At 45.8% G+C, this 25,239-nt stretch overlaps 1 protein-coding gene across 2 annotated transcripts; it reads right to left on the bottom strand.

The window, feature by feature from the left end:
- Positions 1 to 1,637: 1,637 nt before the first annotated feature.
- LOC124184764 (synaptotagmin-10-like) lies at positions 1,638 to 20,516 on the bottom strand. Of its 2 annotated transcripts, none has more exons than XM_046574833.1 (10): positions 20,366 to 20,516; positions 6,897 to 7,159; positions 6,661 to 6,807; positions 6,420 to 6,551; positions 5,461 to 5,615; positions 5,208 to 5,376; positions 4,549 to 4,669; positions 4,262 to 4,433; positions 3,467 to 3,667; positions 1,638 to 3,363 (listed from the first exon to the last, which is right to left on the bottom strand). In XM_046574833.1, the coding sequence occupies exons 1-10, from the start codon at positions 20,454 to 20,456 to the stop codon at positions 3,360 to 3,362; spliced, it is 1,455 nt and encodes a 484-aa protein (XP_046430789.1). In that variant the 5' UTR covers positions 20,457 to 20,516; the 3' UTR covers positions 1,638 to 3,359. The 2 variants fall into 2 exon arrangements, with proteins under 2 accessions (XP_046430789.1, XP_046430791.1); XM_046574835.1 differs by lacking the exon at positions 20,366 to 20,516 and adding an exon at positions 10,685 to 10,822.
- Between the last annotated feature and the right edge of the window lie 4,723 nt (positions 20,517 to 25,239).

Below are 25,239 nucleotides of genomic sequence, written 5' to 3'. Positions count from 1 at the left end.
TCAGATTCGATTTAAACGATCCTTATCCGACCAATTGGACCCTCAGGAACTCAGAAATCGCAGCGAAAAGAGCGTAGGACCAACAGGAGAGAAATGGCGAGCGAAAAAGCACCTGCTGAAAAATGTCGAAAATTCAGGTTCTGGTTTTTCGGCTGTAACTCTTGATGCGTTGATCGCAGCGTATTGGGACTGCGCCCAATCGATTTCTTTCGCAAAATTACGTCTGATTGGTGCTACAATTAATTGATTCCAGCACTTTTCAAAATCGCGAAAATTTTTGCCAAAAATGGAAAGGGGTTAGCCTTACTTTTTTTTTTGGCAAAAAACTTTTGGTCTCAGATTCGATTCAAACGATCCTTATCCGACCAATTGGAACCTCAGGAACTCAGAAATCGCAGCGAAAAGAGCGTAGGACCAACAGGAGAGAAATGGCGAGCGAAAAAGCACCTGCTGAAAAATGTCGAAAATTCAGGTTCTGGTTTTTCGGCTGTAACTTTTGATGCGTTGATCGCAGCGTATTGGGACTGCGCCCAATCGATTTCTCTCGCAAAATTACGTATGATCAGTGCTACAATTAATTGATTCCAGCACTTTTCAAAATCGCGAAAATTTTCGCCAAAAATGGAAAGGGGTTAGCCTTACTTTTTTTTTTGGCAAAAAACTTTTGGTCTCAGATTCGATTCAAACGATCCTTATCCGACCAATTGGACCCTCAGGAACTCAGAAATCGCTGCGAAAAGAGCGTAGGACCAACAGGAGAGAAATGGCGAGCGAAAAAGCACCTGCTGAAAAATGTCGAAAATTCAGGTTCTGGTTTTTTGGCTGTAACTTTTGATGCGTTGATCGCAGCGTATTGGGACTGCGCCCAATCGATTTCTCTCGCAAAAGTACGTCCGATCAGTGCTACAATTAATTGATTCCAGCACTTTTCAAAATCGCGATAATTTTCGCCAAAAATGGAAAGGGGTTAGCCTTACTTTTTTTTTCGGCAAAAAACTTTTGGTCTCAGATTCGATTCAAACGATTCTTGTCCGACCAATCGGACCCTCAGGAACTCAGAAATCGCAGCGAAAAGAGCGTAGGACCAACAGGAGAGAAATGGCGAGCGAAAAAGCACCTGCTGAAAAATGTCGAAAATTCAGGTTCTGGTTTTTTGGCCGTAACTTTTGATGCGTTGATCGCAGCGTATTGGGACTGCGCCCAATCGATTTCTCTCGCAAAATTACGTTGACATTGCGCCTCATTGAATTTATTCCATTTTTTTCCACATTCGCAAAAAATGCTACGATGTTTTACACTCCAAATCTGATATTGAATCTCAAATTTCCATTGTACTTGTCATCGTGATCTGAGAATCACGGAAACATGCCTTGGTCAGCTTCACGTCTCACCAACAGCAGAGGAAATACGATAAACTTCTACTTGTTTCCGGTCATTACTGACAAATACACGTCGTTTCAGCGTTCGAATGAAATGATCCTATCAATCCGTTAAATATATCAAAATTGGATAAACAAATTATACGAGTTTTCTGTGACGGTCGGCGCGACAAACCGATATTATTATCATTGATCGGAAATGTGTTTCATGAACTTGAGCCATGACAGGGTTAGTTTCGAAGTATTAGGAATACTGACTATGCAACTGCAGTTTCTTTATTATACACACTGACTGATATTTGCTTAAATTATCGTAATCACGTCCACAGTAGCCTATCATTATGTGTGTATGATGTACGTTAGAATTAAATTTATTCATAGGACATAGTCAATCAAAGATATGTAAACGTACAACACAAATCCACGAATGTATCGAACTTTGCTTTGAATATCATTGAACAGATTTGTATATATATGTGTATAATATAATAAATAGAATCTTGTTCAATGTTAATATATAACGTCACTTATTAGTTAAAGACCTGCACTTACATAACATCATTACACCAATTTCATCAACAGCTGTGTACATACAAGTCGTAAAATATGATATAAGCATTTCCGTTATTGTTACGTAATTCAGAATTTCAGTTCATACCTCAAATCGTCATTTCATCAGCTTCATTATATGTTGTCAACGTTCGTAAATTAATTACTCACGCAGTACTTTCTACAATCTGTCAACATCGTCATCATCATCACCAGCATTTTCATCATCATCATCATCACATAATTATCGAACGGTGTAAAAGGGTGTATACTGTAACCTTCTCCCATGCCAATTGTACATTCACTATATTATTATTTTCCTGACAATTAGACGTTTGTCTTTGAACGACTTCATGCCCGAGCGCAACACGAGCCGCACGGATTGCATCAACGAAGCTGAATTGATGGATAAAATATTAATACATACTTATATCCTTGCTTGAACTGTAACACTGACGATTTGCATGTCGAACGGATAGCGCGTAGTGTGCGTATATCAGATTGATATTTACCCACTTATTACACTTGCTCGATCTCGACAAACTCTGTTTTCCTACACATCAGTCAATAACACATGTCGTTTCATCACCTGAACACTGAATTTTACTTCAGCTACGTCTATACGGCGGATATTATGTTCACGAGTGTGCGGATCATGCATTCGTTAGTATATCAGGTGTGTAGTAGTGAAATTTTCTGTATAATATGTATAGTTTACAATACTATATGTTACATATATATATACATATATATATGGATGTATGATATATTTGTGTATAATTATATCACATTGACAGATTTCTGTTATAGGAAGTATTTATTATAGCCGCGACTTTGATCCTCTTTCCAGCCGGCCATCTCCGTTTACACGTCTATGTGTATAACAACATTAATTGTGAACCTCCAATAGATACTCAACCGATATCGGTCGGTAATTATTTTAGAGGTCTGAGTAACACAGTTATACATTGTACATGATAATTGTTTTCAGTTAGTTTTGATCGCTTTGTAAAATCCTTATATATATATATATATATATATATATGTATAAGAATTTTACCATGCATTATATATATAATTCATTATATATATGTATGATGCAACATCGTTATTTTACAAAGAGAGGAAAATTAAGGTCAAAAATACATAGTTTACAACGTTTCATCGTCAACTCTGAACTCTGGTTATCGGACAACATGCTCAGTGCGTTCCATTGGTGCCCTGCATAGAAGTTTTCGACGTTAAACTTTCAACATTCTGACTTGGAAAGCCAGATTTAACTCGTTCGTCATTCGCGTATAAGCCAGTCAAAGGACGTCGTGCATTATAATACGAGTAGGGACAGAAAGGGATGATCTCTCAAGCCAGCTGACGCCCAGTAGGTACGATGAGAATTTTTCAACCACCACGCTGACGTTAATCATTCTTTCTTCATCTAAAAGTCGCAGAGAATTTTGACTCGTTATTACAAGCAAAAAAAAAAACACCTTTATCGCCACTGGCAAAAAGGTTCCTCTAAAACCTGACGCTGTCGTTACCTGCTGTTTAGGCAGCTTAGACTGACGGGAAGCGGTTCCGAGGTGACTGCTGGTATGTGTCCAGCGACTGTCTCGTGCAGCGGGTACCACTGAGCCACAGGTTTCCTGGGATTATCGAGCATCTCGAGCCAGTGATCACGACCGATGCCTATGAAGCTGGCGCCAATTGCGGTACAGCCCATCAGCTCGTTGGGGCCAATTCTGAAGCGGGGTGAAAAAGCGATATAAATGATCGGCGATAAAATGTCCGGGCGAAGTCGTTCGTGCCGCGAGTCTCGGATCAAGCCCCAACCGCCTCGGGGAATTATGCTCGTCGTCGAGTCGTTGGGGTAATTAATGCGAATTAACAGAACAACTACCTATTGAGACAACGGGCACTAAGATCGTCCGTCGAAATCGACGACACGAACGAATCGAGTGTTTCACCGACCAGATTATATTATTCACTCGTCGATGATGGCTGTTCCACAGATGCTCCTCAGTTCGTTCGACAAGCCGACCGCAGTCGTAAAAATGCTCAATAAACTGGATAATGACCCGATCGATTTATGAATTACGAGGCCCGTGACAATCGCACCAAATGTTGCAACGTAAAACCGGGGGATGATTTTGTTGCCCGAAAAACACGAAATAACGATCCAATAAAGGACCTTAGAACGTCTTACTTCATTTCAGTGTCACGATATGTAAATAAGATATTTACTTCAATCTCTTCGGTATGAAAAACTCAAAGGTTGTTTTAAAATTTGGCGAATGGAAGCTGGAAGGAGGTATTGCCGTGTATATATATCGTACCTGTCGTAATCGAGAACTTTCACGACGAGGCTGACCTCCTCAACGTTTTCTGACGGCACATCGAAGACGAGGGCCTCGTTGTACACCGGGCAGAGAGTTTTTTTCTTAACCGTAGTTTTTTTCTTCTTTATCCTCTTCCCCTGACACAGAAGATAGACCTTCACGTAAGGATCTGGAACAGCGCGGCATCATTCGCTAAGGGTCAAGGACTAGGGAATTTATCGAGTATTTGCGAATCGTACGTGTACATAATTACTGGGTAAACATGTAATAAAATATTACGTTACCCGAGGAACCTGTGATGTCCATTGCTTTCAGGTTCCGGCCTTTTATCACTGTCAGAGTCAATCGTCCAGCCGTCGGTAGGTAGCAAAGAGACAGCATAAGTTCACCTCGGTCGACCTTTTCCTGCGCGAATAACCGAAGGGGAGCATTTGTTTTATTGGAACCGTTATTACTCGAAGAGTTAGAACTTCGGGGAATTACCGAGGGGCGAAGGAATGGTTTTCGTTTTTATTTCATTATTTCTTTATAGAAAGTTGTTCCGAAAATTGTTACCTGTGTATTCGATACGTCGCGTCGTGATATTATTATAATATAATCGTAAGAACTCTGTGTTTTTATTCATTTTGCAGTTATCTGCAATTATATACGGTTCGGAAGAAAGTAAAAATGAATAAAACACAGACGAAAGCTGTGAGCTGCGGCAGTTTGAAAGTATGTAATCGTTTATGAGAAGCAATTCGGTTTAATGAATATTTGTAACAATATCAAATAATGAAAGTTATCAAATGTACGAAGTTGTGTTCGCGATGTATAAAAATACGGGAAAAATGATCGAGGGAAAAATGTAGTCGCGGTATCATAGCGCCGAAAACTAATTTTTGATCCCGCTGTCAATGTAAAGGAATATTTCAGGGAATAAATATACATGTAAGCCATATACCTGAAGAGCACAAAAAATGTCCATCGTGTATTCGATTTCGTGTTCGAGGTCGGTGCAGTCGAGAAGATCCCTGAGAACGACTTGGCCGATTAGATCGTGCTTCGAGAATCTGTCGAAATCGTATACCGAGAATTGGAGATAACGCTCGCGAAGATCGTCGTAAGGTACGCTGAAAAATGTGCAAAAGTTTCAAAGCTTGATGAGAATCGATTGTAAGACATCGGACTATGAACCCATGGAGCTATTTACCAACCTGAAAATGAAGGTTTCGTTGAAGATGGGATTTAAATTTTTACGATGAACTTTCGTCTGGAATTTCTTCTTTCTATCCGGCAAGAGGTAGACTTTGACGTAAGGGTCGCTGCTCCCAGTAACATCCTTAATTGGCAATTCCCGAGCCTCCAGAACCTGAGTAGGAAAGTTGCAGGAGTCGCTAAGTTAATACAAAGAAATCAAACTTCCAGGTAAAAGTTTGAACGGTTTAAATTTTCACGGATAAATTTACGTATTTTTTCACGCGTGATGCACGGTTCTGTAATTTCTACGGTGAGTGGGGGTTACAGGACTCGTTGATATTTTTTTCAAACACCTTGAACCGAAACTAGTTTTTCTTAGGCAAAAATAACCGATGATTATTCCATTTCCATGGGCCCGCTACGATCGGTCCGAAATGGCGAAACGGCATATCTCACTGCTTCATTGCGGTACGAGGAGCTCGGCAAATGATGCAATGGGTATATAATAGTTATAAATCAGTATGTTAAAAGTCTCAAGGATAGCGAACTGGGACAGGAATGTTGGCCAGCGTCTCTTACCGTCCGCAGCGCGGTCCGTTAACGCGAATGTCGACCTTTCCCATTGTCGGCCGTATCATATTGACAATAAAACGCATTAAGCCGCTTGCTTTTTGCAATGTCTGGTACGTGCGTCGCACCGTTCGCGGTTTAATTAAATTTCTCGGGGAATTTTATGCCAGGAAGTACAAGGGAATGACAAAATGTAGCTCGTGACTCCGGCACGGGGAAGTTCGTACTGCGTGTTGCGTATTAGGAGGTTCTGGTTAACGCCGGTTCAGCACGGTAATTAAACATGCACGAGCCGCTTGGTCCGAGCTATTTTCGCACTCCTACCCAAGTGTACAGCCACGGCTATTATGATCAATTCGGAATTCCTATTCGTGTTATTCGCCCCGAGGCGTCCTTTCAAACTCACCTTAACAACGAGGCCTTCAAACTCCTTGTCGTATCGCAACGCGAAGTGAAGTTTACCAGAGTACTCCATTTCAACGGTACTCGAACTTTCGGTGCTCGCCTGCCGCGTTAGATCCTTTTTGTACAACTCGGGCTGAAATTTTCGTCGAAAACTTGAATTACTGATTCGTCTCTTTCGCGGAGATATACCGGAAACATACCGGAAACAAGGTATTCCTCATCTAGAGCTAAATTTCACTTGCCTTGAGCAATCCGAGACTGGAGTCGCTGCGGTTTTCGAGACTACAAATGCTGAACTTGATGTTGGGTAAATCCAGCCGATGGGATAACTGCCGCTGGAAGGTTTGATGGCGCATGGGAACGATCGGCAGGGTCGTTTGCCGCAGGACCTGGAACCAGAAAAATTTCACCTATTACACTGCGCAGCCTTCCGGATGATACATACGGCCTAATAATTCACGTATTTCTACGCTGTAACCTTTTTGTTTTCCTTCTGCTCTTGAACGTATTCGTGAGTGATTGGCTCGGACTGAAGATCCGGCAGCGAATGGCTGATCCGGATGGCATTCTGGTGCCCGATGTCGCCGTCGGCGTCTTCATCGTTGTTCTGACCTGAGACACCCATCAGCCAACGCCAGGTAGCTGAACACTGAAAACTTGCCGCAGCGAGGAGAACCAGTGCCATCAGTCCAACCCCAACACCTATCAATAACTGGTAAGGGAAGCTGCCAGTCCACTCCTCTGCAATCATCATTCACGAGGCAATTCAGTGGATGATTTTTCTCCGGAATACGTGGATTGAAGTTTTTTGTTTTTTTTTATGGTTGTTTTTATGAGAGGATGACTGACGGCCGCTAATTGATTTGATACCTCCTGCAATCATCCGCCTAACCGTGTCCAGCAGAGCTAAGGGCTAATTTTAATATCTGTATGAAGTTAGCTGCTCATAAACATTTCGGTGATTTTTATGGATGTCCAGACAGTCCGACGATGAGCGCGTTTGTTAGAGAAAACTCGGCATGGTTATCGATTCACCGAAGTGCAGAGGTTTGCGGCGTGCTTCAAAGGGGAAGGCGAAACGCTCTCCCGTAGTGATCGCAAATTGACATCAATTACGGAAGTGAGTCTCTTCGTGTTTTCACTCGTCATGGAGAGGGATCGCGGGAGGTGCCTTCCTTTGTGCATAAGAAATGTCGAACATTGCAATTGCGCAATCATCGCAAAACCGCAATACGAAATCCATGCGTGTTTAATAGAGGAGAATTATTGCTCCATAGGTAGTTAATAACTGAACATGCTGGTAAGTAAGATCTTCGGACTATGAAAGATCTGGTTGCATGGTTGCGTAATAAACCGAAAAAAGCTTCTCTGAGTAAATAAGAATAATTCAAGTTCGTTTGCGGGTAGCTCGAATACCTCATTACCTTATTATCATTATTACTTTTTGTTCCTTTCATCCAATTTCCTGAGAACGATACTCAACTTCGTTCAATGGCTAATATTTACGTAAAGAGAGGGCGACATGACCTGACCTTCGAATTACGGGGATCGTTCTTCCCGGAGCCGGATTTTCTTTATGCAAAATGACGCGATAACACAATTGGAGGAGGATAAAGAAATTTCCTTTATGAGATATAACGATAAATTTTGGACGAGTGCATTTTAGACGCTCAATTTCCGTCGACGTTATAATAAAACGAAGGTAATAAGCGAGGGTGACTAAAACTCGAGGTGTGAAAAGCCAAGGACGCATATATTGCCGCAAATCGTTCGCTCAATTAAAATTCTCGCAACGTCTCCAGTCCGGAGCACGATTCTCGACTAAACCCATTTGCATTCATGGTATCTAAAAACTTATTCATTTTATTTTTTTCTCCTCGCCTTTCTTTTCCCCTATTTCTGCAGACTCGAAGAGAAGGGGATCGAAAAGATGTGAGTTCAGTTAGATGGAACGAGAGTTTCGAGAGATCGACGCGTTTTACATCCCTGAATTAATGGCAAGCAAAACTTTTTCCCGATGCACAGAATTCCGTCGGCATTTTTCTTCATCATACACCAGTGACTAACACACTCGATAAACATAAATCTTCAACAGAGAAACATAATCAATCAATCTAAAAATCCGTCACATTGTATTTGACGATACAGAATTGATGAATCTACGGACGGAGAGACAGACGATTATGACAAGCCGATTCACGTGCGACGTACTACGCCTCGTCAGCAAACGCAGCTGCGTTTGTCAGCGTTGTCCTTGCGACGTCGAATGCCGACGTAACCGATAACCTCGATGATGGTTTCTCCGGGAATCTCCTCCTGTATCATGCTGAGGTTCTGGGTTTGGTACTCGTGGGCAACGGCGAGCGCGGCTTCCTCGGCGAGATCCGGAGGGGCGGCAGCGACGGCGGCTTCCGCGGCGACGACGAGTTCGGTGAACCTGGTGGTTTCCTCGGCCTTGATGAGCTTCTCGACAGCTTCGGCGAGTTCGTTGTCGTGCTGAACCCCGACGCTCTCGGCGATGTCGAAGCCTGTTATGCTGCCCGCCAGGTTCCTGGACACGCTTTTCACCGGTCGACGATTCTCCACTGGACCCGAAAGCAGCTTGTCATCTTCGTCGGTCGACGAACAACCCCCGTCATGTTCGTCGAGGTGAGCATTCGCCATCTTGTCGAAACGCTCCACAATGGATTGCGGTTTGGTGGTATAACGCTTCTTCTTCGGCCTTCGAGGCGGACCCGGTGCGTCCTCGTCGTTCCTCGAAGGAAAAAGCACCATTGCCGGGGGTTTGCGCGACATTTTCCAGCCCGAAATTATAACCGCACAAATTTAGGTATATTGACACAAGATCTCCGGCAGCATGGCTGGCGGATGTGAGATTGTCGACTTCGCGATTTTCGTTTGTCCTTCTTCCGACTTCGCTTCAACGCCTGCCAGTCTACTGCCGCAGGATATTAAGATAACGCGATGTCGACAGAGCAGCAGAAGATCCAGGAACCGGAGAACGGTCAGCAGAACAGTGCTGGAAGAACGATGGAGGTCGACGAAGTCCGGGACTTTGTACCATGGCGGGTTTTTGTCAATCAGATAGACAGCTACCACGGGAAGAAGTTGGCCGACGTAAGTCACGCGAAGTTGTCTTGTTATCGAAATAATTACCGCGGGATCTCGGTTAGCGTGAGGCATAGCATAATTCAGGGATGAAACGGGGTGGCGCCGCGGCGCGACGCTTCGCCGTCGGCGAAATTTTCTCTCTTAAAGAACTTGAGATTTCAGTCCCTTTTTAAGAGGGTGCCTGGCTGCGGCGGCGAGTGTAATTTCATCAGAGCTGAGCTGCTTGATGTTAAAATTAGCGTTTAGCCTTGACCCTCGAAAACTGGGCGAATCTCTGGCGCAAAGCACAGCCAAGAACACTACACAACAAAACACAACAAGAAATTAATTGAATTTTGTATAATGTTTACGCATATAAGTCCTATACATTAGGTATTCACTGACTGATATCCACTTCTCTCGCTGCAACTAAAGGCATTCAGTACCGTTAGCGTACCCCGAATAAGTTATGTAATCCTGGAGGGTGTTAATAATAGAAGTTGCTCAGTGACGCAGAACCGACCTTGAAAACTTTGACCGCAAAAGGCGGATAATTTTTACGTTATCACTTCTGTCAAGACGCATATATAATGAATTCCCACTTCACTTAGTATTTCCCTGAGCAAATTTACATCGCAAATACGTACGACGAGGACGAGAATTCAGCCAAAATAGAGCAAGAAGAGGAAGAAACCGGAGAGGGAGGAAAGGATGTCGAGGATGAAGAGGAGGCGGAACAAGAAGAAACGAAAGAGATAAAGGAAGCCGACGCTCCTACCAAATTAGCCAGGAAGTACGAGGTGGTTGGCACCGTGATGGACAGTAAGGTCAGGTTGTCACGTATACATTGCTTCTCGCTGTAAAAAAACTGGTGATGTTCGTCTAACCCTGTCAGAATTTAGCAGTGACTCGCATTTTTTCGCGTTGAATTCAACAGTGTTCGGTGCTGATTCACATATACCGAGAATATTTGAAGCAAAAACGGAATTAATCGAAGAGACATGATTTCTTACTCACTGTCAATATTATTTTCTGTCGATGAATATCGAACGATATTGAATCCAGCATGAAGAACATTTGCATGTGAACAATTGTAGACTGGGAGCGGTGTTAAATTGCACATCAGCTTTCTTACAACGCGACGGGGAGATCGATAAAAAAAATTCGAGATCTTACCGTGTTCTGTAATCTTCGCAGTACTCTCCGCCGGATGATGTGCTGATGATAATAAACCGCGCTCAGGGGCACGAAGACGCGTTTCTGGCGGAGTTGATGAGATGCGGAGTAATCGTGTACGATATCACTCAAGATCCCTCTCAAGTAGCCGAAGCCCAGTGGGCTCTCGAAGGTAAGGTAGAATTTGCTTCCGTGCGGAGTAATACCCTGAAGAGAGGGGATTTGAGAATAATGTCGCGACCACGTACCTCCTTACATGTAATTGTGAGCAGCGATCGCGAGCGAGCTTCTGAAAATGTCTGCCGAGAAACCGAAGGCTTTTAAGCGGAGCCAAGAGGTTCGCCACTTCATTTTAATCTCCACCGTGATGACTTGGGCACTATCGAAACCCATTTACGTCGAAGATCCGGAGCTGCCTTTTACGGAGGCGGATTACAGAAAGCGAAGACCGCACGCGAATTTCAAGAAGCACACTCAGTGCGAGAAGGACGTTGTAATTATGAAAAAGTACCCCGAACTGAAAGGCAAGCTAAGGACGATCGTTCTCTGCTGCGGCATAACTTACGGCGACGAGGAGGGTCCGTTTCACTACCTTTTCAAAATGGCTTGGCACAACGCGACCGAGCTACCTATTTTTGGCGATGGTACCAACAGGATTCCAGTTCTGCACGTTCGCAATCTACCCACGTGAGTTACAAGCTTCAACCGCGATTTGAATACCCGCGATTTTATGTGCGGCTTTAAATTCTTATTGCAGGATCGTCTTGATGTTTGTTAGAGATTGGCCAAAGTTACGATACGTCGTCGCCGTTGAGCACGTGCGCATGTCACAGAAGACAATCGTTAAGGTGCGTGTACGACGGTCATTGCTTGCGTTGAAGAATTAACGGCTTCGGAATGGTCAGGTGACGGTGAACCAGGTTGAAGGTTCAATTATAACCTCAGGGTGAGCGATGGACGGGGTGTTATCACTATTTCAATTAACGGACAGTCCGAGCTCCAATAACAGCCTCGCTCTATCGAGGAAATGGATCTCATTGTTTTCCGTAAATGACAGAACTACGAGGTCGTGCTGCAGATACGTTACAACTCCTCGCCCAGAACTGGCCCGTATGTAGTATAAATCTGCCGTCAGTATCAAAGGTCCGCAGATTTTGCCGGTTCGAATGAAAGCTAATTGAGCTTGATTGCGTTTAACTGATGAGCGAATAACGCAGGGGTCACGCTATCCACAGGTGCGAGCAGACGTTTCGAGCAGAGCGATTATATCTGCGCGACGGGTCACAAAGCGATAAAATTTTCAGCCTTGAAATATTTTTTCTCTTCATTAATCACAGGCACCTGGCAGGGTCGGGGTTACCCGAGGTGTTAATTTATTTCACCCCCTTCCATGCGCCCGCTACTATCCATTATCGGAATTAGACAATAGACCCAGAGTTTCTGAACATACCTCGATCCATTTTGATGCTCAGAGTACCGTCTTCAGAAAGCGCGATTTACGGTACGAAGCAGCCCCAAATCTCCGGTTGGTTGTGTACGTACGCTTTGGCCGTTTCGAAACATGTACCTCAGTCGAGCGAACAGCCGACGAGGGTCATCCGGAGCGAAGGGATTGACCCTGCTCAAAATCTGGGCTATAGCAAGCTTCGCACTTGGCAAGGGGTTCAAATTGAGTGAAAGTCACGCGAAATGTTGGGTTTAGAACGAATCGTTCATCGTCATCGAGAATAATACTGTCTGTCATTTGCGAGGGCAGAAGATCAGCAGAGCCATGGCGAGCGGTAAGGTGCGAAAAATCGCCAGAGAGGAGGCATTTTTGCTAAACGGTGTGACTCAGCAAAATTACGACATGGTAACCCTGGACCTAAACATCGAACCCGCCTACCTCGAAGATGCCAATTTGGAGTGGTACACGGATCTGCCGTTCAGCATGAACATCGCGGATATCGCGAGAGAGTACAAAACGGCGAGGAATTTGCACCCCGTTAAAATCGTCGTCCTGGGACCGCCAGCCTCGGGAAAGACTCGCCTCGCCAAGATGTTGGCAGAACATTACAGGGTCCATTACGTTCACGTTGAATCGTTGATCAGGGATAGGATCAACAAGCTCGTGAGCTGTCGTTGAGATCTTCTCTCGGTAGTGTCGTTGGTGCTTCCGGTGCAGTCGCTGATCCCATTTCTTTCCCTGGCATTACAGACTAACGACATCGAGGCAGCGCGCAAGGCCAAGAGTCCGGCGACAGGGGAGGAGGATTTAGGAGGAGCCGGCGACGAGACCGACGACGACGATGACGACGACTATGCAGAGTATGAAATCGATGAGGAAGATACTGACGTCGTCGAGAGTTGGCAGGCGGAACTGGACGAAATTAGGCGGAATTTATCGGAGAATCGGGGACGGTTGGATGACGCGATCTTAAACAAGTTAGTTGGACATTCTTGACGCTCCGTTACACCTTGTTGCGAAATAATTTTGGCCAACTTTGTTTTTTTCATACGGTGAACAAATCCCTCATCTCGCGCGGAAGGACGCGCCCACTGTTTCGGGTATCGAATTACCTCGTCATTAAGTGATGCTTTCATGATATTCAAAGCGAACACGGTGAATCCTTTGTTCTATAATTACCAACCTAAGCGGGAGAGTATAAAGGGTGTCGCGTTTGATAGATGAGCTAATTATTTTGATCACATGCGTGTGTAGTCGGGCAAAACGTTTTCAACCAATAAACACGGTTCGCGGATACGCTGGGTGTGAACATGTGTTCGCATTCTTATCGAGCCGTAAACGGGTCGGAGAAAAAATTGCAGAGATTCCTGGGGTGAGGACGTCTCACAGGATCCGTACGTTGAACCGTCAAATGCTCATTCACAGAATATTCGCGAAGAAACTAGCCTCGAAGGAGTGCCAAAATCAGGGATACGTCCTCGACGGATATCCAAAAACCCTCCGCCAGGCGAAAGAGCTCTTCGGGACGGTCGAGGATGTGGAGAACCAGGATGACGTTGGCGATGGGGAGGAAGAAGAATCGGCGCCAAAGGGCTTCAACGCGGAAATCATGCCAGAGCTGGTCGTCGTTCTAGATGCAACCGACGAATTCCTCACCGAGAGACTGCTAATTCTTTCCGAAGATGAAATCCAGGGCACCCACTACACGGAGGAGCATTTGATTCGACGATTTCGCGAATATAGGTTCGTCTTGATGAAGATGTTCACTCGCGAGTTCCTGACTAACTTTTCGCATTCACGCCACAGGGAACGGAATACTGACGACAACACTCCACTCCAGTTCTTTGATGAGATGGAGGTACATCCGCTTTTCATTTGGGTCGAGGATGATCCGTGTCCCAATATGTTCTCCAGCTTCAACCTTTGCCTGAAGAAGATTGGAAGGCCGAGGAATTACGGTAACGGATTTCAGCTAATTTGAACGAAAACTGCATTAATACTGTCGTTAAGTCTTTATCTGCTTGTTATTAGGATTAGAGGCCGAGGAACTAGCCGATCTTCAGAAGCGAATGGCGGCCGAAGCGAAGGCTGCTGTAATAGCCGAGACGGAGAGACAAGTGGCCGAAGAATTGAACCGGAAGGCTAAGCGGGAGGAGAAGATGATGGAATGGGTAAGAGAATTATCGAGGTGAAATCGGATTAGTAAGAGAAGCGTAAAGACGCCGTCTGGTTTATTTAGTTATCGAGGTAAGGTGCAGTGTCGGGAAATAATGTCCGAATGTGCACATCCTTGACAATTTCACGCGAACCGAATGGATAGACAGAGAGTCCAAATGACATTATAATAATAAAATAAAATGAAAGACCCGCATTGGTACGAGATCACAGCGCGAGGGTTTAACGCGCGCAAGCATCGACTCGTGGTTATACTATAGGCAGATTGAAATTCTCGTATGGCAAGAGGGCTTTCAAGAACCACCATTCCACGGTTATTCAATCGATTTTAATTAACAAAGTCTCCCGGCAGTCTTGAAGTGTGTTAGGGACAACTTGAAAGAGCCAGTTAAGTCATAGCCGCCAAGAAACATGTGTCAGCCGATAAAGTTCCGGTTTAATTACTTTTCACAAACAATAGTGTCGGTGTAGGAGGTTCCCTTTCTGTCTGCACACGTCCGTATAGGGATACCCTGTTACAGAGAATCGACCGATTAAGAAGGCAAAATTTTAATCACTCACACGAGGAGGGGGATTTTGGAGCGGAGAGTGTCGATCGATCGAAGCAAATCGAAGCAACGATAAAGGAAAGGTCCAATTACGTTTCGTACAAACCACTGGAACCGAATGAACGAGGATGAAACTGTTTCCGAATCTGAAGTGACTAATTCTGATTGTGAGAACGGAGCATTATGCAACGTTGATCCGTCACTGAGACGAAAAAAAGACGTCGCGTTCGGGAGCTTTCGAACTTTTATTATTCCAAGAAAGTGTCCTAGTTCCGAACCTCTCGTATTACCCCGCCATAAAGCACGTGTCTGTATAATATCCCGGTAATAACGTGCCCGTTGAGTCGGTTCTTTGCCGTCACGGTCGTTGAGGTGAAGTCAGTCTCGAATTTCACGACCTTGAAACGACCCGGCTTATGACCTAAGATTCAGCCACCGCGCTGCTGCACGTCTCTGTACCACGGGCATCGGGGTATGTAAAATTCTGCAGCTCGGGGTCAAACGGCGTTCAAGTCGAGCGCGGGTCGTGAACCGTCGGGATAGCGAAGGGCGTCAAGCCCCGAGCCACGAACCCCCTGCAACCCCTGGATCGTCTACACTCTAAACTACAGGCAGTGCGTTTCACAGTCTGACCTTCGGGGTTTCTGAGGCGTGCCGTCGACTCTGGGGTGGAAAAGTTGCTCGATGAAAGTCTTTGTCCTCGCCGTGCGTCGCTGCCAAAGCTCGTATGCCCGTATTTCTATGGTGGAGCTATTTCGCGCCTTATTTTTTCAAAAGATTCGTTGAAAACTAAATGGAAAAATCACGGAATGCAAGCGAGCGTGACTTCGGGGAACAAGATCAAGGGTCGGGATTCTTCGTGGGGTTGAGAAATTTTATACCCCTGTAGTAGCAGCTTTTACCGTTTAATCGAAAAGGGGGAAAAACGAAGGAAAACTTGAAACGAACAAAAACAGGAGACTGGGGCTTAGAACAAACTGTGAATTACATTATTCGTTTCAGGAAAAAAATAGTTATAATAATGATAAAAAAAAAATATACACCGCTGCTATATTTGTACACGCTTTTGTCTTCAAAGCCGTAAAGAACGCGGCATGTGCATATACTGGGAATAAAAAGAGAGTGTTAGGAGATTGTACCTTTACCCCTCACTTTTTTCTCAACTTTTCATTATTATATATTTTTTTTCGGTCAGAAGCAAAGCAATTATTATTAAATAACTCGAGTTCGCGTTTATATATAATTTCATCAACGCGGCCTTGCGATATGGAAGATGCTCCGTGACTCGATTCTAAATTTCGTTTGCAGAGAATAGGACCGGAGGAAAACCAGAAAAATATGTACTCGAAGAATACGATTGAAAAGCCGCGAGGGAGAATTAGGCGAATCGGGGTATTAAACGGCGATGTGAGGGGAGCAGAAATAAAAAGGTGTCTGGGATGAGGGATGAGAGGGAGTCGGCTGAAATATCGTCCGGATGAGAAATTGCAGGCTCCTTTAAAAACACACCGGGGCATTCAAGGGCGTCTGTAATGCTCATCTAACGCGCAATATACAGAGTGTGCTTGAACGGCACAGTGCCGACTTGAAAGTGCTAACGTCCAAACTTCATTCCAACTTCTCCGGCTGCACGAGCAGATCAGCCTCCAACCACTTTTATCCAGTCTCTTCTCCACCGATACCTTGCAACTTTTTACCCGCGTTCTCGTCCGAAGTTCGCACGCGCAATCACGTTCACCGTCACTTTTTCACTTTCCACTCTTCGCCGAATAGTATAGCCGGCTGCTGTCTCCACCTCCTCAATGGGTTTTCGCGCTTTCGTTAACGAGGGTAAAAAACTTTAACCTGTCAGCTCTCCTTGTTGGACTTCTTTTCGCTCACCTTGCAATTAGGGCAGTTTACGTGATCACGGTACGTTCAATAAGACTCAACCCGGCGTTAACGATACGTCTCACTGGGAACCGCACTCGTCTGACAATGAGTAAATAACTCTTACCGTTCTCGAGATAATTTTTGGAACAAGAGTCGGTCGATCCACTACAGAATCGCGATTGTTAGTATCGTGTTCAAATTTTCTTTTCGCGGAATAAATCAAGCTTCAGGATCAGTAAGGACTCCGTTTCAATCAACGTCGTTATTTCAAGCAACAAGCGGATGTTCCGTAACCTAGGGTCAAATTTACCATCACCCCGAGAGATGCTGAGAGCAAAAAGAGTATTTCATTTAGTTACGTTGCTTCCCGGGGGTTTATAATTGCCTGGTTTAAACTCGAGCCCAAAGAGGCGGCGGGCGCACTTGAACCCTGCAGGGACGAAGAACCCTCGGCTTCCTGCCGCCCGATGCGGCCACCTGTTAATTACGGTCGAATTTATCGTACGAAAAGGCGAAGGGAGGCCGAGCACTCGCGATCCAACGAAGATAAGAGAATCGATGCGCGGTTCTAATTTCACCGCGCCTTACCTCGTCGCGTGTAATAAAACCCTGAGTGCACGCATCGGGTGCTCGGCTCTAATTTGACTTCCGGTTTTCGCCGGCACGATCCCGCAGACCAATCTCCTCGAGAAGTTGAAAGAAGAGGAGGAGAGCCGTCTCTGCATCATGGGCGAGCCCCTGCGCCACTACCTCGTCAAGTACATATTCCCGACCCTGACCCAGGGACTCGTAAAGGTGGCCGAGCTGCGGCCCGATGACCCGGTCGACTACCTGGTGAGCAGCACGTGCTCTGCACCGTCCGATCGATCGAACGAACCCGCGAAATCGACGCTCATTCTGCACGAATTTCAGGCCGAATACTTGTTCAGGGAAAATCCCGAGGGAAAAATGTTCGAGCCTGATTACACCGAGACTATGAGCGTGCTGCTCGCGGCGATCGAGGACCTCCAACAGGACCTGCTGCCTCGGGACGAGGTGGACAGCGGCGCGGAGCGGTACCTTGGAAGGACGGAAGGACCCTCGACGACGAACCAGGACGACGAGGAAACGACGGTCGACTGTGCCTTCTACCGAACCCGCGCAAAGTCCGCGGACACCGAAATCCTCGAGGATCCTAGGGGAGCACGGAGCTCGGCCGACGAGGCTGAGCAGTAGAAGAAGACTAGCTCGCGTCGTGGCGAGAAGCTTTCTCGATCCCCTCTTCCGTCGGGGAATCGATATTTTAAAAATACGTAACTCTCTTTTCCGAACCAGTGAACCCTCAGACTTTGCTTGATGACTTCACCTTACACAATTTTCCTTTCTTTTTCCGCGACATAATCCGTCGAGGCTCGAGTTGCGATGAGGGAGAAACAATGGAAGATAAAAAATTGAGGCAAAGTAAAAATCCGCCGATTCACCGCGCGACCGATTGATTCCGGTTACTACACGTCGCAAAGATGAGAAGGACGCGTCGGACTTTTAGGACCGAAGTAGATCGGTTATCTACAGGTTGGCAGCTCGCGTGATGGATTGAACGAGCCGCGACCGGATGATGATTGATTTTTGCCGACGTTATTAGCGCTTCGGTAGAGCCGATCGTTACCCGCGTACACGCGTTAGTTGACGGCTGGTGTAGCGCGGTATGCCAGCAATTATCTGCCCTGTTTTTTTTTTTCCAAATCATTTCATCCTGTATCGTTGTTTAACGACTGTACAAAATTTTAATTGAATTCTACGAGGGCGATAAGAGGAACGGGCTTATCAAAAGATGGGAATTTCAACGAAGTGCTCACAAAAGCGACACTGCGTTCACTATAAAACAGACGTTACGCAGCGTCGGCGAGCTCCAAGTTGTATAAAAAAGTTTCATCGCGCCCTGCACCCCCTGGACAGGGTCGTAAAGCGCGAATTTATACGGCGGCGAGTGCTGGTCGATAGTAAAAAGTAGCCGTGAAGCACTTTTGTTGCAAACAAATCGAAACCCGAGTAAACCCGTAGGATTTTTAATTACCGATACGAATACGGTGCTCGTGGAATATAAAAAACGCTCCGTATAGAAGAAACTAAGCCGTTGTAGAGGAGTTAGGTACAGGATTGGCTGAATTACGACTGCGGCGAATTGCGATCAATTAGCACAAACGGCATATCGGTTCCTGGCCATCTCGATGATCGGCTCTTGTACACTTTACTCACGCCTGCGGAAAGTATCGCCCGACCGAGAAGCGGGAATGAAAAATTATCGGCATTCTGTATCCGCTGCGCGTATTCTACAGCGACGCGGCGAGTTTCCCGGAGTGAGTATGGCTACCCGTACAATGCACCCCCCTGGGCCCCCTGACATGCATGCCTTCAGCGTTCGTCGACGTGGTATAGGAATTTAATACCCATCTCCTCCGTTCCGCACACTTAATTAACTCGCTAACTGAAACTTACACGTAGCTAGCCTTCGGCAAACATTTCATGACGCGAAAACTCGGCTTCCGATTATACGGAGAATATTAAAGTGCTCGGGTCTTGGCAGCGATCACTCGGAGAATATACGCATAGACTGCGAGACACTCTGGTGAATTCATCGAAGCACGTTCGAGAGCGCGAGTTTAGAAAAATTTTCTATTGCAGGTACGCGGGCACTTGAAAAACGGATTCGTCGAAAATTGAACCTAGTTAAGCTAACGGTAAGTTAATCGTAGAACGTAAGTTAATATCGTTCGTTACGCACGCGAAATTGATGGGAAATAATAAATTCTGTTCAAGGTGTTACGAGCATTATATGTATACAGAAATAAATGGGGTGAAAAAGTGCGAGGAGGTATATCTGAAATTGTAAATAGAGAAAAGCTCGACCCGTTTCCGCAAGCTTTACTGTCGAGTGATCGCGATAAGTGTGTACGTACTTGGCATGTGCTGAAACACGAACCAAGAGAACGGGACGTGGTCGTGTGCTCAGATGAGTGGTCGAAGCCTGTACTTAGCGTATACGAGGAACCGTATACCTCGTCCGTCGACGGCACGGACAGATCTATATCTGTATCTGCAAACACCTGTTAGTCGCACTCAAGGTCGACCGTGTTGCATCCCCTCCGCGTGAGGGAGGAAAAGAGAGGGCCGCGATTTTGACGAAATTTGGAGCGAGGGTGGCAACAGGAGACGGTGAGAACAATTACGAGGAAGCACTGCACGGAAAAAAAATTTAACTCGACGTTTCGACTAGAGAAGACGAACTTCTCAGCTGTACGCGAAAAAAGTCTGGTTATTGTTACAAAGATTGCGATGGTAATTTGACAAAATGTTCGTAAATTAAGAAATATTAAGACAAGCCAGCCTTGAGATCTCCAGACGACGTGTTGTATCGACGACCAGGATCTCGTTAAATTACAGTTACTCGCGTATCGCAACGTATACCAGTAATTATTCAAGCGTGACCGTAACGACACCCATTCCGCGATGACGTCCCAGTGCATGGTCATCGCCGCGTCGTCTGGTTCGTCTAGTTCAAGTACCGAGACTGCGAATCGGGGATCGGACAAAAGCAACAGGGCACTGCGAAAGGGTGCTGGTCGTGATCGAGTGTCCGTCAGTGCGTGTAAGAAGACTCACCGGCATGCCCCTGAAGAGAGTGGTTCGCCTCCTCGCTGGGAATAACGGTTTCCTCGAGGATGCTCTCGGACGCCGTCTTCACCACTCCCATGACGAGAACTCAGTGAGTCGAGCCAGGTCGGCTACCTGTCGTGTCGCGAGTCGCACCGACGCGTCCCGACGCCGCTCGGCGTCGTTTTTCTCTCTCCCTCGCGGTGTGCTTCGCGTCCGCGATTCGCGCCGGCGCCGAGCGCTGACGTCACGCGCTGCTCCCAGCCCCACGCATCGTGCACGAAGCCAGGGAGCCGGGTGAACCTGCGGGAGAATTCGAGGCCGCGGTGGCGATTCTGGAGATGCATGTGCGCGTATTCACCTGGCCGGCCTGCCGGCAGGGGATGATAGGAGGCGAGTAGCGGCTGGGCGCCGCAGGGGATGCTGGGGGACCAACGTCGACGCGTGGGGCCGGCAACTGGGTCTCGGTGAAGGTCGCGGCCCCTCCGCTCCCCCTGCATCCCGCGGGAAACCAGCCGCGGGCCAGGATCGACGGGGACGAGGAGCCGAGGACGCGGCCGCCACGCGCGGCGACTCCTGGGGACGAGATCCGCTCCTGCCCCCGGCCACCCTTCTTCTACACATTATTATCTATGCAACGACTACCGTTCTCCGTACACCGGGTACTTGTTGCCGTCTTCCTCTCTCCCAGACTTCCGAGGCACGGTTTGATCGCGCTTTTGCCACCCCCCAGCCCCCGACCACCACCTTCAACCTCAAATCTACCCAAACGTTCGCCCGTTCAGCCGCGGATTAATGGGTAGTTGAGAGAAATTGTTGAAAGTGGTGAAACTTACCTGTCTGTTCCAAATTTAAAAAGCGTGAATTCGAGAATTCGTCGCAAGAAACGAAAACGAAAGGAAAGGTAGATGAAAAATGAAAAAATTAGAGAGCGGTAAGAACAAAGGTAAAACAAGAGCAATAATGATAATAACAATGATAACAATACGTTATGTCAATTTCGAAACGAGTAAATTCTGAGAAAAACGTTGTTCTTCTTACGCTAGCTTTAATTAGTTCTCGGAAGGTTGCTTTTTTCCACTCATTTTGTTTACCCCGTTTTTTTCATCCACATATTGTGTACCTTGCAGTACCGTGAAATTGAAAAAAGAGAGGAAAGAGGTTTTAAATTTCGTTCCGACATGGCTCAATAAAGCTTGCGAGTAGCCAGCGTTATTGAAATGCGTTTCAATTTACTCCCTACCATTCTTTTTTGGCGAAAAACTCAGGGACCGTCATCTTTCAATTGATAAGATACGTCCTACTCCGGTGGCCTTAACCCCGTGTGTATACCGTAAAAGCTCGCAGACGCGCGTGGGATTTGAAGGTGTATTTCGAGAGACGCGTACGCGATACGTCTGAACCAACGTGAATCGATATGTTTCGCGTACGTTTTTGGGCAATGCCGATAAGAGCGCCGAAGCGCCGCGTACGGAATGCGGAATATCAATGACAGGGGGAAATTGTATCGACACGCAGAAAAAGGATTTGTTTGCCTTAAGGAATACGCCGATCAAATATGGCGAAGAGAGTGGTTTTCTGGCTAAAACAAACAGCATTTGATATGAGAGAAAAGTGATGCGTACGAAAATTTGTATACCTGCTCACTTAATTTAGTTGACAAAGTACTTCTGTCCCCGTACTCGGTGTGTTTGACGAATTTTTTTCCCTCGTCAAACGAACAGTAGACTAAAAAATGATACGCTTCTGAGTTGTATCCACTAGGGTAAAATAATTGTTTTTAATATCTCAAAAAAAAAAAAAAACTGTCAACAACGTCGTGCAATTTTCATCTTGGCAAATAGAACCGCCATTCGAATCTGTCTCCTGCGTTTCCGAGGGATGAAAATAATTATTCCCTCTCACGTGGTTCTCACTTTTTGGATCGCGCCCACCTTCACAGTACAATGCAAACTGTTAATGGCACTCCCGCGGTCTAATGTCCCAAAATTACTAGGATATCAGAGAATACGAGCAGCGGATCGAATTAAACCGTGGCGAATCACTAGCAGAAATTTGATCAACAGAAAGCGTAAGAGACAATGATACCGAGCCGGCGATGATACGTCGGGGGTAACTGAAAGCATTAATTTTCCGCCCACAAGCGGAAGCCTTCTTAATGAGTAGCTATCACGTTTGCACCCTCTGAGTACAGATAATGACGGGCGGCGAGGCAGGGGTGCAGGACAAGCCGATAATCGAGGGTGCCGAGTAAACGCGCCCCCGAAAACATCGGGGTGCCCACCCACGAGCGTCGATACTGTAAACGAGGGGCCAGAAAAACAGCCCAAAAACAAGGAGAGCGGACTGCGTAAAAGGGATTATCAGCCGGGGTGTCTCATCACAAAATTATTGCCAAACTACCCTCGATTCCTGACGCGCGGACAACCGCTGCAGGTTCATTTTTAGCCCGCTGTTCGCGACCTGCACCGACTCTCACCCTCCGTTTCTGCGCTGTCAAGGCCGCCGAAGGGAGAATATCGATTCAACTTGTTGCATACGTAAACAAAGCTCTCTCTCTCTCCGCCGGGGTAAGGCTTGTAAAGCACTCCCGAGAATTCTACCGCCCCTCCCTCCTCCCTACCTCCCCCCCCATATCTTTTCCAATTTTTGTACCCGCAACATTTTAGTCGCGAATTGGCTCTCGAATTCTGGACGGAAAATTTGCTTTATTCGAAATTTGCGTAATTTTTGTTGCCTCCATTATTCTTCTCCCGATTCCGCGAAGAGGAGTAATCCAAACGGGTAATTTAATCACCACGGTGATGGTTCCGATTACCGATGTCGAGGTCCCATCACGTTTTCCCCCGAACATTCAATTAATGTTGCAAATTTGACGGCGTTGGGTAACTCTGATGCAAATCTATCCAATTCGAGAAACTATTTCGCGATGGCGCAGATGTGGGACAGATTGCTGTAATCGAGGCTTGCCGTACGCGTCGAGCAAAGCCTGCGGACTACGAATCGAAACAATATTTCAAAGATATCTTATCGGTATTCTCCGAAATATTTCACCGCCAAGTCGACAAGTGCAATCTCCCAAACAAAACCGTTCAATAGATATATTTGTTTGAGAACAAGAGTGCATTCCGAAATGTCTCCAGTCCCGATAGCGTGACGTTGATCTGCAAGTTCAATCGATACTGCAGCAGTTGCAAGAAAAACATGCAAATGTCGCATGCATTTGTACATTCATTCGGTTTATTGTGTCCTGCTCGAAAAGGCGTGACAAACAATAATTTCGACGTTATTCGAAAGACGGCTTTCCTTTTTAGTTATCCACTATTCTCCTCTCGGGGCGAATGTACAAGTGGCGAGCATAAATTATCATATATTTTCGTCAACATTTTATCGATCAAACAAAAGAACATTGCGAATATAATTCAAAGACAAGCGACTCTTTTATCTCGAGAGTCAGTATTCGCGGAAAGAATTCGGGGCGTATATAATATACGTACACCGTGTGTATTATACTCCGAATAATACTGTAATAGGACGTTGATAGATTGCTCGATGACGGTGAAAGAGTGAAAAGAATCGAAAATAAGAAAGAAAAGAAAAAAATCCGAAACGTTACAATACGTTATACAGCGTACACACAACAGTACACATAATGCGTCTGGGACGGTGTGTACGTACAATGCATTCTGTGTACATCCAAGGAGATACCTGTACGGGTATATTCATTCCTGCGCGATTCAATGGTATCGAAAACCGATCGCCAATATCGTATCGATAGAGCCTCCTAGCAAAAATAACAAAAACATCTGTTCTCATATAAATTTTCAACATTCCGAAAAAATCGCGCTGTCATAATATCGCAAGGAATTTCGCCCGCCGGCGTACAAAAACATCCACTATCCGGCCCCTCGGACAATTGCGGAATTTCAACAATCAGGCCTGTTTTATCACCGAATGAGACAGATGCATTTTTTTCTCACCGAACCTCAATGCGATCCACAGATTATTCTCACCCTTTTCCGATTCGACACTCTCGCAATCGTCGAGGTAATTTCACCTCGCGTCGTTATGCCAGACGGGGAAACGTGCCCGTTATACCGACGCGAGCGAAAATGAACTGATTTGCCAAACTCGATCATCGAGTACCGCTTCTGCAACCGTGACGAGCATCCCGATCATTCGCAACTCGCCCAACTCGCCCTTGTATCCCAATGAATTAAATTCACTCGATTTCCCAGGCGTCGTTCCACCGGGTGTTCGTATACTTTTTTCTTTAATACCAGATCTCGAAAGAGGAAACATTTTGCAGGATGAAATGATACCGCCAATTTTTCAACCGTATAACGAGTAAGACGTTTTTACAAAATTTAAAATAACCGTACAGCGAAGCGCGAACTTAACGAGATCGACAAAGGTGAAGACGTCTGTGCAAAAGTAGGTCAGAAACGGTGCTGTAAGAACCAGAGAACACAAATGCGCCGAGTATATATATATATATAAATGTATAAATGTATAAATGTATAAATGTATACATAGGTACACACCAAGGGGTGTAGGCACATCGGCTGAGGAAGAATCGAGGGTGATACATCATAATCGATCACCGAAAGCGGCTGCAGCTTTACATCTTCACCGTTGTACGCGGAATGTGAGAGAACGTCTTGAACGAAGAGTTTCCCCGAAAGCCGTGCGATCGATCGCCCGGGAATTGATCTATAATCTACAGGATTGATTATCCTGGCGTGTGACGTGGATAAGAATATTCCTTTAGGAAACCTGAAACGGAGTAAGAATTATTCATGCGAATTGTCGCGTGAAAAATTTTTACAACGCGGATCCGCGCAGCAACATTTCCTGTAACTTATACGTTATGTCTTTCGAGA

This window comes from Neodiprion fabricii, chromosome 6 (genome assembly GCF_021155785.1).
Source record: "Neodiprion fabricii isolate iyNeoFabr1 chromosome 6, iyNeoFabr1.1, whole genome shotgun sequence".
Classification (NCBI taxonomy): domain Eukaryota; kingdom Metazoa; phylum Arthropoda; class Insecta; order Hymenoptera; family Diprionidae; genus Neodiprion; species Neodiprion fabricii.
Note: the sequence above shows the minus strand (reverse complement) of the source record. Positions and strands in the feature narration are given on the sequence as shown.

What these genes read in the sequence shown, in the direction of transcription:
- LOC124184764 (XM_046574833.1), bottom strand. Translation starts at nt 20,456, where the DNA reads ATGGGAGTGGTGAAGACGGCGTCCGAGAGCATCCTCGAGGAAACCGTT. An exon ending in CCAGTCTCGGATTGCTCAAG is followed by an intron (nt 6,552 to 6,660) that starts GCAAGTGAAATT and finishes CGAAAATTTCAG; the next exon opens with CCCGAGTTGTACAAAAAGGA. An exon ending in AAAGTTCTCGATTACGACAG is followed by an intron (nt 3,668 to 4,261) that starts GTACGATATATA and finishes ACCCCGCTTCAG; the next exon opens with AATTGGCCCCAACGAGCTGA.